The sequence below is a fragment of the Hippoglossus hippoglossus genome, chromosome 8, assembly GCF_009819705.1.
Source record: "Hippoglossus hippoglossus isolate fHipHip1 chromosome 8, fHipHip1.pri, whole genome shotgun sequence".
Taxonomy (NCBI): Eukaryota; Metazoa; Chordata; class Actinopteri; order Pleuronectiformes; family Pleuronectidae; genus Hippoglossus; species Hippoglossus hippoglossus.
Genome location: NC_047158.1, coordinates 18,141,476 through 18,155,370, shown reverse-complemented (window position 1 = coordinate 18,155,370; position 13,895 = coordinate 18,141,476). Strand labels below are relative to the sequence as shown.

Here is a 13,895-nt window from a genome sequence, read left to right as displayed (position 1 = left end):
ACCTTTAATCACCACTCTGCCATTAAAACTAGGTTGGTGTAAGACTTCTTCACACTACACTTATCTATGCACACTGTCTACCTATCTCTCTCTCTCTCTCTCTCTCACACACACACACACACACACACACACACACACACACACACACACACACACACACACACACACACACACACACACACACACACACACACACACACACACACACAGGCCCATTTTGTGGACAAAGCAGAGGCACGTGCTGCAGAGCAGAAAGGAAGAGAACCAGAGACAAGAGGCTGCAGTTTTCAGGTCTCTGAGGATATGCAGTTAAGTATCAGGCTATATCCATTATATACTACTGCTGTAAATGCATTTCTTACACTTATACACACAAGCACACGCACAGATCAGCAGAGAACATGGAGCAGCACAATTCGAACTGGAAGCAGCCTTAAAACAAACAAGGTCCTGTTTAATCTTTGCATTTAATTGCAAAGATTAAACATGAAACATTGAGAACACGAAAATACAAAGACGCCCGGTCACACTGAACTGTTATTCTACATCTGTTTCTTTTCTCCTGTGTATTCAGAGTACACGGCCGTTCTGTGTCTGTAAGCAGGAACAAAGTTACATATACATTTAGAAAACATTGCAGTGAATATGATTTCTATCTCACTTTCTCACTCACTCACACACACACACACACTGCGCTGTCTGCATTGCCATGACAACCCAGTGCCGGATTCTGATGGGTTTTTCTATATCTTTTATTTATTCATCCATCTCTGCATTACTCTTTCATACCATTACACACACACACAGATGTGCATCCATCCTAACGTACACAGCCCCTCGTTTAGAAGCTGCTCCGGTATTCAGAGTTGGTAATACGGAGGAAATATGTGTCTGTGAATACCCTGAACATTGTGTGCCTGTTTTTTATGCTGTGATCAATTTGAGTTGCCTCCGAAACATTGTTGTGTGAAACGAAAAGCTGTCCGTTTAAAGTAGGACATTACAAATGGCCTCTCCGTGTCGTTCTCTGTGTGTGATTCTGTCATTCCAATCATCTTTCAGACAGTAATGTGATCAGCGGCAAGGCGACGGCTGCTGTGTTATTCATGTGGAGCTCAACTGTGGGGAAACGGCTCAGCACAGCAGGAACCCACAGACACACGAGCAGTGCAAACACACACGCACACACACACACACATCCACACACACACACCCAACAACAACACACACAAAAAATAACCTCATTAGGAGCATCGGCGTAGACACTAAACAGCAAACGCAACAAGGCAATATGACCTAAAAGCATAACTGAATACTAAGCATCCCGTTGACGGCGGCGAGATGAAGAGAAGAAGCTCCAGCCGCCATTGAGGGTCAGCTGACAATCCCAACCCCGGCACAATGCACGTTCCCCCGGGGAGCCCCGCGCTGACCTCTCCTTCACAGCACCGCCTCCGCAAAAAGAAATACATTATCGCCTTTGCTGGTTATTTCTCGCTTCTTCCTAAGAGGTGTGTGTGTGTGTGAGTGTTTGAATGTGTGTGAAAGTGTGTGTGTGAGTGTGTTGTTGGCGATGCACTATGTAGCTCTCTACTTTATGATCATCGGTCTAAGTCCAGTGTTACTGAACTTCATCCCCCCAAATTAAACCGCGCTAGCACACACACACACACCTCATGCCAGTAAATCAGCAGATCCTGGGAGTGAGTCCTTGTCAAATGCTGAGACACTAAGACTAATGATGCGACAGAATGAAACACCCTGACAATTCATTTCAGAAAGTGATCTCATCATCAAACAAAGAAAGTCTGCGTTTGCAAATGTAAAAATGTAAAAACATGCATAATTGATCCTGGCCTCCGGTAAAGCAACATAAATAAAAACACCAGAGCTCATACAGGTTTAAGCAGCAAGAAAAAAGACAAAAGGGACGAGACGTGAAAGGAGGAGAAACAAAGGAGGAGCACACGTTACTCAGCTTCAGCTTTTTGGGGAGAGAAACAGGGGGAGAGGGGGGAGGGGGGTGCAGGCTGAGAGAGGTATAGTTTTGTGTCTGGAGGACGAGGAAGCTGCTGCAACTTCTCTGCAGGAACCATTAACTACAGCAGAGACAACAAAACGCACAACACATCCGAGAAGAGAGAGAGACAGCGAGAGAGAGAGACCGACAGAGACAGACCGCGAGAGAGAGAGAGAGAGAGAGAGAGAGAGAGAGACGAGAGAGAGAGAGAGAGAGAGAGAGAGAGAGCGAGAGAGAGAGAAAGAGAGAGAGACGAGAGAGAGAGAGAGAGAGACAGACGAGAGGTGCGCACTCGTCACTCACAATTGATTGGCCGTGAGCACCGTGTTTGACTACACACACGTCGTGCAGAAACAGATTGGATTCAAATCACCAATTTCTGTCCTTTCTCACTTCTCCTGCTCGTCTGTCGCGGCCGTAGTCACCTCCCTCTCTGTCCTGATTCCTTTCTCTTTATCCTGTTTACACCCTGTCCTCCTCTCCGTGTTCTCGCCTCAACTTTGAGCTTCCTGTCCTCTCTCTCTCTCTGACCCCCCCGGTCTGCTTTCAATCCCAGACTCCATTTGCTTCCTCAATTTCATTTATTTCTTTATTCTCTCAATCCTTTCTCTAATCTCTCCCCCCTCTTTCCACGCTCGTTCCAGCTTCGCCTGACACCAACATGCCGCCTGCTGCACTCGTTCACTCACACGCAGTCATCTCCCCGTCATTATTCTTTTTCTGATGCGTTTGGGGGGGAAAAAGAGAGAGAGGAGCTACGTTGCACTTTCAGTCTGGATTTCCTTGATGAAAGTGACAGAACAGGTTTCGGGTGGTGGGTTGATCCGTGCAAACACAGAGTGCACTTCAAAAAAGTCATCAACATGATGCGTAGCCATGGCGACAGCTGCCAAAAAGCCCTCCTACACAAGAGAAGAGGACATATCAGTGTGAGAGGAACTTGACTGACAGCTCTCTGAGTGACAGAAGTGAGATGTGCCTTCTCGTACACGTAAATCTAGACATAAAGAGGTAAACACATAAAATCATTTCCTTCCTCCTCCTTTTCAATTTGTATTTCCACCAATTTGTTACACACACAGTAAAATAATGGGAAATGGACATCAGCTCTTTAGGGATCGTCGACCGGTGTCAGGACACTAATCATTCAGGTGGAGATTGGCACTGGCAGGTTGAAAGAGAAGCGCCTGGCAGCAGCTGGCGTCTCAGCAGGTGGCACATGTCCGTCTGCAGCTCTGCTCAGCGGTGACAGGGAGCTGCAGTGCAGAGGGACCCGCACTTTAAAAGTTGAGATCCCAGGACAATGTTGTTTTCAGACAGCAGGGGGACGTTGGAGAACTCAATGATCTGCTCCTTAACGGATTGACCTTCTGACCCTGACCACTCAGATTGACCTCTAACCTTCAACAGGTCTTCAGTGTGCTCTGATTAACTACCGTCTGGTTTGCTGCTGAAGCATGTGGACGACTACACTGTGATTTCTTGTTGCACTGACATTTTGAGCATTCCCTTAAAAGGAATAGTTAAACTTTTTTTTTATGAGACTGCAGAGAGACAGGAACACTTAATAATTAACACACTGTATCCTGTTTATTGAATCCAGACAGAAATCTGCAGTGGACAAAACATCTTCTAACTCCAAACTCCACCCTGTTGTGGATGATGTGATTGTGCAGATCCCAGTGTTTCTGCTCAGAACCCTGGTGGCATCCATCATTTCACAATCACCAGCCACTGTATACGGCCGGAAGCACGAACACACCAAATCTGAAACACTGCTTTCCTCTGGAGTGTTTCTTGTAGTCAGGAGCTCAGCGCCTGGGGCAGGAGAACGGTAACCGCCTAAACGCAAGAGTGTGTCTGTGTGTGTGCGTGTGTGCACAGTTGAGTATAAACATATGTACTCCTGCATGCATTTAGCCCAAGTTTACGCACTTGAAGCTCAGGACTGTTTCAGGTCATTTTGCAAAGCGCTCTGTGTACAGTGAGCCAGGGAATGAAGATCCTACTGTACTGGAAATAATCCCACAACACACACACACCAAAAATGCACAGGCTGGTTCACACACGCACACACACACACACACACAGACAACAACCTTACTTAATACCTGGAGGCCTATTAAAAAAAATCTGAGTTTACTTCTGTTTGACCACATCATGTATTTCTAATCAACAACAAAGATCCACGTCATAGCTTAGTCTACACTTTTCCTTTTTATTAAACAAAAAGTCAACCCTCTTAAAATGTTGAATGTGGTCTAGACCCCAAAAAAGCCACAAGAGTCTAAAACTGATGAAATAATAATATTATCAAGCAGCTGTCTGAGTAAATAATTCAGTGGATGCTTTTACTTTTTAAAGCCGTGTTCCACTTGCCCCTCTTCCTACATAAGTGATGTCATATGAATACAGATTTTGGAAGTCGGTACAGTATATTCTAACTTGTGTTGTTAAAAAGAAGTTTTTTAGATTTTATGAAGCATTGCGGACTTTTGCTGGAAAGGTAAACATGTACTTCAAGTGTTTTGGTGAATGTTTGAGTTTTTTTTTCTCCTTTTGCAGCATAAATCTGGTCATTAGAAGGGATCTCTGTTGAGATGTGTGTTTCATACCATGGCTGCTGTGTATCTGGGGAACTGTTGCCAACATAGAGCGGTTTATGACTATAAAGGGTATCACAGAGGCAGGGAGACTATTTATGCTTAGTTTCTCTGCAAATATTTTACAGAAACAATGTTTATTGGAGGTGGTGCAGCAGTTTGCATCGTCGTGTCAGAGCAAGAATGTTCTTGGTTTGAATCGGGGTCTCTCAAAGGACATGAGGTATAGATAATGGACAGATGGAATGTATATTAGCTATGAGGATTTTGAGAATTGAAAGTATACTTGTCACAAATCTATATCTGTGTGCGTTCTGCTCTTTTTCATTTGTGCAAGAGAGTCCACGTTAATGCTCTGTGTCTCTGCAGTTGTGCGGAGAGTGAGCTGTTGCAGACAGTCCTGGAAAGTGGTGCTTTACCGCAAACACGGAGAGCGACACACACAGAACACGACACATTTTTGTGAGGATTGTGCGGGGCGTGCCAGTGCCTCATACGTCAGAGAGACAGGATCCCTCTGTATCTGCAGTGATGCGCAGCTCATGACCCACAATCTGCTGTTATCGTGAGCACAGGCCAAATCTATTGAGTCACCACACGCACACACACACACACACACACACACACACACACACACACACACACACAGAGAAAAAACTGCTCAGTATCAATACAGCAAGATGAGCACAGAGTCTGGCAGAGATGCACAAAAGCTGTGTGCATTTACACACACATACACCCACACCCACACACACACACACACACCTCAGGATGCCTGTCTGAGTGTCAGTAGGAGAGAAGGACAACCTGCTGACATCAAGGCCACCTCTCTCTGTCATTCACACAGCAGATAGGAAGTTAGAGCTGCACACAAACACACGCCACAGAGAGAATAAACCTCTCTGACATTACGTTGCTGTGCGAGCAAGAGAAAGTAGCCAAATCTACTTGTTTGGCCACGAAGACGGAGCTGATTAGGGATCATTTAATCACCGCTGCACTGCAGGTTGTTACAGACCCCCCCCCCCCCTCTGCAAATCATAAGGCGTTTTATCAACTCAAAGTCAATAATTACCCAGGCTACATTTAAATGAGATTCTTAATGCCGGGGATTTGAACTCGCTTGAGTAGTTTGTCCCCCCTCATGTCAGAGAGTATTAAATCTTTCTGCCACAGTCTCACATTCCTGCAGATATCACTTATACTTGATTTATTTTTTTTAACTCGAGTTTCTCATAATCTTTTCCCTGCTGAAATAAGAGTTGCCTAATTATCTGATAAGAAATAATTGATGACTCCCATCCCTCAAAGTAGCAAGAAAACAGAAGAAAACAGGTTGCCTGCTGTTCTGTGTGTGTGTGTGTGTGTGTGTGTGTGTGTGTGTGTGTGTGTGTGTGTGTGTGTGTGTGTGTGTGTGTGTGTGTGTGTGTGTCAGTCAATATAGCTTCATTCATTCATTCATTAACTTACGTAGAAAAGGACAAGAGGCATTGCTCTACATGTGTTGAGTATAGGATGACTAATGGAGACAGAGAGCATGATGAATCCACTCATCGGTTTGGATTAACCTCGTCTGGCCCCTGACTCTGATCCAATCAGCATGAATCAGCTTGTTATTCTATCACATCATCTAACAAGAGACTCATAAACATGCAGTCTTGTGATGGTGTCACAGCATCAGCCCTGAAACAGCCTATTCAGGCAAAACTGAATATGAAGCATTATTATCTACTGGACCACACACACACACACACACACACACACACACACACACACACACACACACACACACACACACACACACACACACACACACACACACACTGCTGGTTTTTCATATTTTTGGCTGACTGCAAATTGATTTACGTTACATCCGAAAAAAATCCACATCACTGAAAAGGTTTTCTATTTTTAAAGCAACTGGTTTTCCAGTCGTTCCAATAGACCTCAGAAGTTATGTATTAAGATATATTTGCGTAACTTAGCAAACTGCAATGAATAATCCTGATTTATTACTTGTGACCAACACAAACATCTGACTCACTAACAAGTGTGTATTTCCTCCACCTGACGTCAAACCGGAGGTTACAGCGGAGATGAGCACAGCCTCGGGTAATTCGGATAAATTCGACATAAGATTGTGGATTTCTCTGGGTTTGAACATTGTTAGAAAAAAAAATGTCATATATAACATTGGTCAAATTGTTTTTAGGCACATCAAGGAAGAACTGTTACATATTATATATTTGTATTATGCTACCCTCAAAGATTATAAAGATCAGGATACATTTGAGAAACACTCCAGTCCTTCCTCTGGTTTGTTAAACGATCATAAAGCCAGATGTAAAAATTAAAAACAGCAGAACAAATTAAACCTGAGACAATGAGCTACGTTGTCTCCGGCCCTGAATGAGGCTGTTTTTCAGGAGCTGACAATCACGGAGCTTGAACACACCGACATCTCAACATGGACCCACAAATACAAAGAAGCACAAAGACAAATGTTTGAGGCTTTTCATCTTGCATCTTGTTTCAGAATGCAAAATCAATAAAAAGCCATTCCGGGTTCATCAATGAACAACTTTAATCGCTCACTGCTTTGCTGTAGTTGCAGCTTGACTAATAGAATGGATTTTACTTTTAAGAACATCCTCATATGATCGATGATGATGAAGCTGATAAACATGATGGATGAGGAAATCCTGTTATTGTGACCTGTTCGATTGGTTCCTGATTCCAGATTAGAGATTTGCAGCATCTGGATTTTAAATGAGACAATGCAGTAAAAAAATTTAAAAAAAAGGTTTGATCACTGGTTTGCTTGACCTCTGTGAGCAGTTTAACCAGCGAGTATAAGCCTTTGTGTGGTTGAGTGGCAGAGCATTTATACTGGGAATAATATTTACATAGTCCACCGTGGACCACCAACCCTGCGCTGCTTACACGGTGGGTCACACACACACACACACAGACACCGAAGAACAACACACACACACACACAGACACCGAGGAACAACACACACACACAAGGAGCTGTCCAGTCACCGAGATCAGCTCTTGTGACATCACCTGGTTCCAGTCTTAAGCCGGTGACAGCGAGAAGCTCGTTCATTAGCCGCGTTGCGCTCGGTACAAACTCCTGGACACCAAACAAGCATTCAGAAATCTGAAAATGTGATCAGGACACAAACGAGGTGAAGAGCACATGTGCTTCTTAACCTCTGTCATCCCGGCTACAGCACTGAGAACACAGCAGACATCCCGTAATGCAACATTAACATCTGTCAAACAGCAGCCTGCACAGCCACATGTCATTCGTGGTTAAGTATGTATGTCTGACTGGAGACAAGTGGATAATTTTCAGACTCCCCCTCGCTCCTCGCTCCTGTTCTCATCTATTTGCTCTGATTTGCTCTTATTTCAAATGAAACCCTCTGTATTCCTTTAACTTTCATCTACTCGTGTTTTACATGCATATGCGAGTGCATGTTAAAACCTCAGCTTCGCTTTCATCTGACTAGAACAATACAAACCATGTGAAAACTACAGCGATTCAAGTATAACACACGTTCAGTTATTGTATGTGAGCAGCAGCATGGGAGGAAACAGACTTGGCCTGGATCCCTGCTACTTTGTGCTTTAATCGTTAAATCAACAGCCAACAAGATGTGCATTTGTAGGATTTCCAAAAAGTACCTCTGTCCTTCCATGGCCGGGCTCGTTAGTTCCAAGAGTTCAGAGTATACAAATATAGCACTGTGACATTAATCCCCAGAGGGAAATGTCCTATTTGGAAGTGTGGTGAGCGGCCTTAAACAGAAAACCTCTGAGCTGGAGGAGGCGCTTTGATGGAGCAGATGACATGGTCGTTTGTGTCAAAGGCTCCAGTTACCCAAGCGTCTCCTCATCAAACCTTTTCTCAAACCGAAACAGGATGGACACGGTGAGAGTGTCCTCGAGCGTTGGAGGGGCGTTCCAAGAACTTTTTATAAAGTCCTCATTGATACTTAGCCCGTGAAAACTAAATACTTAATGTTGTGCGTGGCCTTGTAGGAAGTTTTATTCGATAACAGAATCCTGGTTATCTTGAGTTTCAAATATTTGACAACCTGCATTTCAGTCCTGGGGAATGGAGTTTTAAAAATTAGGGATATATTTTTAGGGGGCCTAGACCGCTTTATCAAACAAATGTATATATATCGTTATATGGAGACAGAAATATGGGCTTGTTGCTAAATAAAATGATGGTCAGTGTGTATCTTAGTCCCAAATTATTTGTAATATGTCTTTTGTGATGTAAAATACTTCTTCAAAAGCAATAAAACAAATGCTCAATATATATATATATCGATATAATGCTAATACGTTGTGAAAGCACCGCATTGCATGTCATTTTCTGTACTGTGGCATCAAAACCCACGCAGACACAGATAGAACATGAAAAATCTACACAAAACCGGGATCCAAACCAAGAACCCTCTTGCTATCAGGTAACAGTGTAAACCCCTGCTCCACCATGCCACCCCAGCCCAGAAACAATGCCAAACAAATGCGTGCAGAGAGGTAACCAAAGAAATAACATGCTGCAGTAGAGTGAAATTCCCAATAGACTCTCTCTCTCTTTTGCTTCAACACTAATAACGACGCATTAATGCCACCTCACTATATTCATTTAGGTATTTATAGGCCTGCATAGCCAGTTAAAACTTGCTGGTCCTTGTCCTTTGGCCGAAAAACACCATCAAAAAACAACAAGTGGTAAAATCTGCAGCTAAAACGACTTCTTTAAGCAAAATGCAACATCATGGTTTCCTTTGACCAAGCGATTGACCATCTCACTGGATTTGGTAAATTATTCTTTTAGCCATAAAGAACGGACAAGCTCGTACCCAAGATTAAAATCTAACATCATCCAAACCTCAAGGTGCTGCAGGACAGAAAATCAATAGCAGTAGCTACTGTTAATCATTTGAAGATGAGCTCAACACAAGCGAGGCCTCTTGATTCTATATGAACAGCCTCACACTTTGGGGACTTTCAGGGCCCCGGGCACAAAGAAGCACATTATAATAAACCTCATCTTTACAATCTTCAAAGGGCTCTTCTATTGTCAGAAATTGTAAACGAGGTCAAACTGTGCATAAACATAAATAGCAATCAAGTTTAAGTGCAAACCTTCATACACACACACACACATTTATTCATTCTAGTCTTCAGTCAAACCTCCTAAATTAGGAGGCTTTTGGCAGAAGGTTGGTGGCATGGGGCCTTGTCAGAGGGCGTCATTTCAGTCTCCTGTACAAAGCTGATCATAGAATTTAAGGAGGTTCTCACAATGTTGTCATTGCCGTGGACTAGAGTAATCATCCGTTCTCGAGGCCCCCCCACTCAGCTCGGGAGCCCAGGCCACTGCCTCCCTTGGAGACACCTGCTGCAAAGCCCTTGATCTCATGAATCCACACAGTGGTAGTCGGAGGACATGTCACCCCAGTGTTGGGAGAACAGTCCAGTTCCACCATTAGAAACAAGCAGAGTTGCCATTAATTGACATGGCTAATGCAAAGCTTTCAAACCATTAACACCCATTAGCATCAGCTGCTGACATCAACATGTTCGACGTACAGTTTGGACTTGAAAGCATGTGAATCACGTGCCATCCATCAGCAGATAAGAGAAGCAGTACTCACATGTACAGGACTCAGGGCACATTTGGTCTTACCACAGGTATCAGACAGGGTTAGATTTCCAGTATGGGAAAGGATATGGGTTACAGACGACACGGAGACACCAGTTTCGAGGCCTGGTCGTTTGCTTTAAGCAGAGGAAGGCCACGGGCACCAGGGCCGGGTACGGCTGCTGCTCCTCCTCCTCGGAGACGCAGTCTGGATCGCGGATAGGAGCCCTGATGCGAACTCCCAGTGTTGGTCCAACTTCCACCTCCAGCTCCGGTTCTTGCTCCTCATGCTCCTGAACCTCAGGACTCCATTCGCCTCCCTGACCACGGCTGCTCCTACGCCCCCTTCTCCTCTCAATTTCCTCCTTCTCCTCCTCCTCCTCTTCATCACTGCCTCCGCCAGGGTCATCATCGTGACCCGGGGCATCGTTCCTGTAGGGCGTCGGTATGGCGAGCCTCACCTCCTCCTGCACCTCCTCCTGCCCCTCCTGGCACTCTGCGTACTGAAAGCGCGCTCTCCCCTCGCCATCAGTCATGATAGAGCATCAGGCAGAGCCACTCTGAAGGGAGGTCAGACAGAGGGAGGTTAGAGGGAGAGGGACAGGGAGGTGGACAGCAGAGCAACAGAGACGGAGGAAAAGAACATTTGCAGAGACGCAGAGAAATAGTGAGAGAAAGAGAAGAGGACGGGGATCAACTCAGCAAAGAGCCACTGGAGACGAGTCACACAGGGAAAAGACAAATAAACACTTTCCTCCTCCCGTCCCCTCGGGGGGGCAGGACTACTTGCTTTGCAATCAATCCCTACACAGATTTTCAATATTTGCTTACTAACCTGGCAGCGCTCGAGGCGTTTCACGAGCATCTATTTCACAAAGCTCCTTGTCACTTCTAAACATTGTGTGTCCCCCCCCCCCCCCCCCCCCCCCCCCCCCCCCCCCCCTCTCCCTTTTGTTTCTCTCTCTCCACTTAAAAGAAAAGAACAAAAGCGGCCCTCTGCCTCTGATAGAAAATAAAATCACCGTGCACAACAGTGAGTCCCTGTGGAACATCAGAGAGATATTGTGCGAACACATCATCAGTGATACAGTGCGTTCGCTACTCGGCTCCACAGACGGACAATTATTTGCTTTTACACCAAAGAGAGACACAAAATGAATCGAGTGGACCGAGATGACAATAAGCCAGAGGAGCGCTGCACAATCATATAGTGACATAGTGGGAATAGTGAGTGTTTTTATCACTGTGTCTCCCTCTGTCTTCCTGTTGCTATGTGATGGAACAGATGGACTACTCTGCTCTGCTGGAGCTTCTTTAGCCCACACCACACATTTGTGGGCAGGGAATGCGCAAAAGAGAAGAAGAAGAAAACAATACATGGCCACAATAATCCCAATTTTTATCATTATTAATATGATTATGACATGACATACATAAATTAAACATTGGTAATGATAATCCACTTGTCCCTGTTATGGGCTTTTTATGTAAAATGGGCTTTGTTGTCGTTTGGAAGATAAAAGCGCATCTGAGGTTGGAGGCAGTTCTGCGCGCTCCTCAAGGATCAAATGAAAAACATGAACCCTGCTCTGATCAGAATAATGTTGGAAAGTCCTCGCACATGCATTTCCAAAAGGTGACAAAGGAAATGAAAAGCGCCGGAGGGAGTGGAGAGCCCATCACCTGCGTTTCTCCTTGTTTTAAAAGTGAACACATAGATGCTAAAAACGTGTCAGACATTGTGGAGCAACTTTATTCTCGTGAAAAATACCTTATCGAGACGGAATCGGAAGTTCCCATAAGCATGATCCGTGACTTTCCGTGTTTCTGTCGCGCACCAGCCTTCCTCAGCAACCCGGAGCTTCCCTGTCTCTCCTCGACGCGCGCACACACACACCAACAAAAAAAAAAAAAATCCCCTCCTTACTTCTTTCGCCTTTTTTCCACAGATCAAACGTAATAATCCTTTGAAAATACAAAATAAAAGTGATCAGAGAATGCAGCTCGTGTCGGACTGAACGGGAACATCAGTCCCTCCACGGCCGTGCGTCCATCCATCCGTCCATGTTCGCCGAGGTGTTGGTTTTTACGCAGCGTGGAGCGGAGATGCGCACGGGAGGGTCGGGGCCGTGTGGCTGTGCCGGAGCTCCGTGGATGATCTGACTCGGGAGGAGGAGGAGGAGGAGGAGGAGGAGGAGGAGGAGGAGGAGGAGAACAAAAAAAAAACTTGGCCCAGGACCCGGGAGCCCTGACACGTGACGTGATGCCTGGCTATGGAGACGTAGCGCACAGTGGGACACACACACGCACACGCGCACACATACACGCGCGCGAAAAACAGGCACGAGAGAGCCAAGTTGGGCGCGCACGCACCGCAGTGTTTCATGCATCACCATGCAGGCAGAGGCAGATAATGGAAACGCTATGAAAAATATATTAGTTTGTGCGGTTCCACAGTCAGCACAGAAATTTAGGATTGTTAGAATCATTGTTATTATAAAGGCATTGCACCTTAAAGTGGGATTATTGATATTATTTCATTTTGTATCACTGTTATAATCTGTAGCTATAGAAACACAAGGTATTAAAGAGGTGCTCAGGGGAGATTAAAGGTGTCTTCATCTCCTATAAACATTTAAATATGATATAGATAGTAAACTTGTTGGGTTTTCATTATGAGATGTATAAGATTATGTGATTTAGACCAGTGACCACAGTTAAAACTGCAGAACAAGTGACCTCCTCTGGCCACAAAATACTTTTTTTCCACATAAAAGCAAAACGGATTATCACAAGGTCTCATTCAACAGACCTGATTCTGGTTTGACTGGCCTACGTACCAGACCAGTGTGAGTAACTGATCCTCACACGAGGAGCCAGTTGGAAGTTTCTGGTCTGGATCCATAATTGCTTTGCAGAAAGCCCGTGAGCCGTTGGTTTCACTGCAACGCACGAGCTGTCTCCGAACACGTCGGCCAACCAACAGGAGAAAGAGCGGCGCGTTGAACTGTGCAACATGATTCTATTGAAAACCGTTTACTGCTAAAGGACATCTGCCACGATTGAATCTTAAGTGTTGTGTGAGCTCATAAACATATATGATGTCAATCACACCCAGCACTGGCTAAATGGATTTTTATCTTTCTCCTTCATGTCACAGTGAGCATGGAAGTAAAGCCTCAATAATGGGAAATTGAAAAATTGGCTTGTTTATGCATCTGCTCATAATCAACATTATATCTCACATTCTGTTCGGTATATTTTTCATGCTCCGCCGCCTGTATTCAATCAGCCAACTGCCTCTTCAACATCTTTATGGGCAGTTTGATTTGACAATCAATTTAAACTCCGGCGCTGCTTCCAAGATCGATCACATATACATACTATATATATTTAATAAAGAGTGTTTCAGTGTGATAAAGACTCAGGGGGAGACGGACTGAAAGACACAGAGGTTTACGCTGGTGTGAGGTGGCTGTAAATGTGGCTCGTGAGCAGCTCAGCTCGAGGCCCCACGCTGGTAGACTCCCGCTGACATCAACAGGAAGAGCCTGGCAGAAACCTGACAGTAATTGACAACAGGATACAGAGAATGAAA

At 44.8% G+C, this 13,895-nt stretch overlaps 1 protein-coding gene across 4 annotated transcripts in view; it reads right to left on the bottom strand.

Annotated features, from left to right (window-relative positions):
* The window catches only part of cacna1ha (calcium channel, voltage-dependent, T type, alpha 1H subunit a), a 97,249-nt gene extending 84,662 nt beyond the window's left edge, over positions 1–12,587 (bottom strand). For 2 of the 4 annotated variants that reach the window (XM_034594000.1, XM_034594003.1), the window contains exons 1-2: positions 12,069–12,587; positions 10,388–10,857 (exon numbers count right to left, since the gene is read on the bottom strand). In XM_034594000.1, coding sequence (XP_034449891.1) covers positions 10,388–10,833 — 446 coding nt within the window. In that variant the 5' untranslated portion in view covers positions 10,834–10,857; positions 12,069–12,587. The remainder of the gene's footprint in view (positions 1–10,387; positions 10,858–12,068) is intronic. The other 2 variants (XM_034594004.1, XM_034594002.1) reach the window with 2 other exon arrangements.
* Between the last annotated feature and the right edge of the window lie 1,308 nt (positions 12,588–13,895).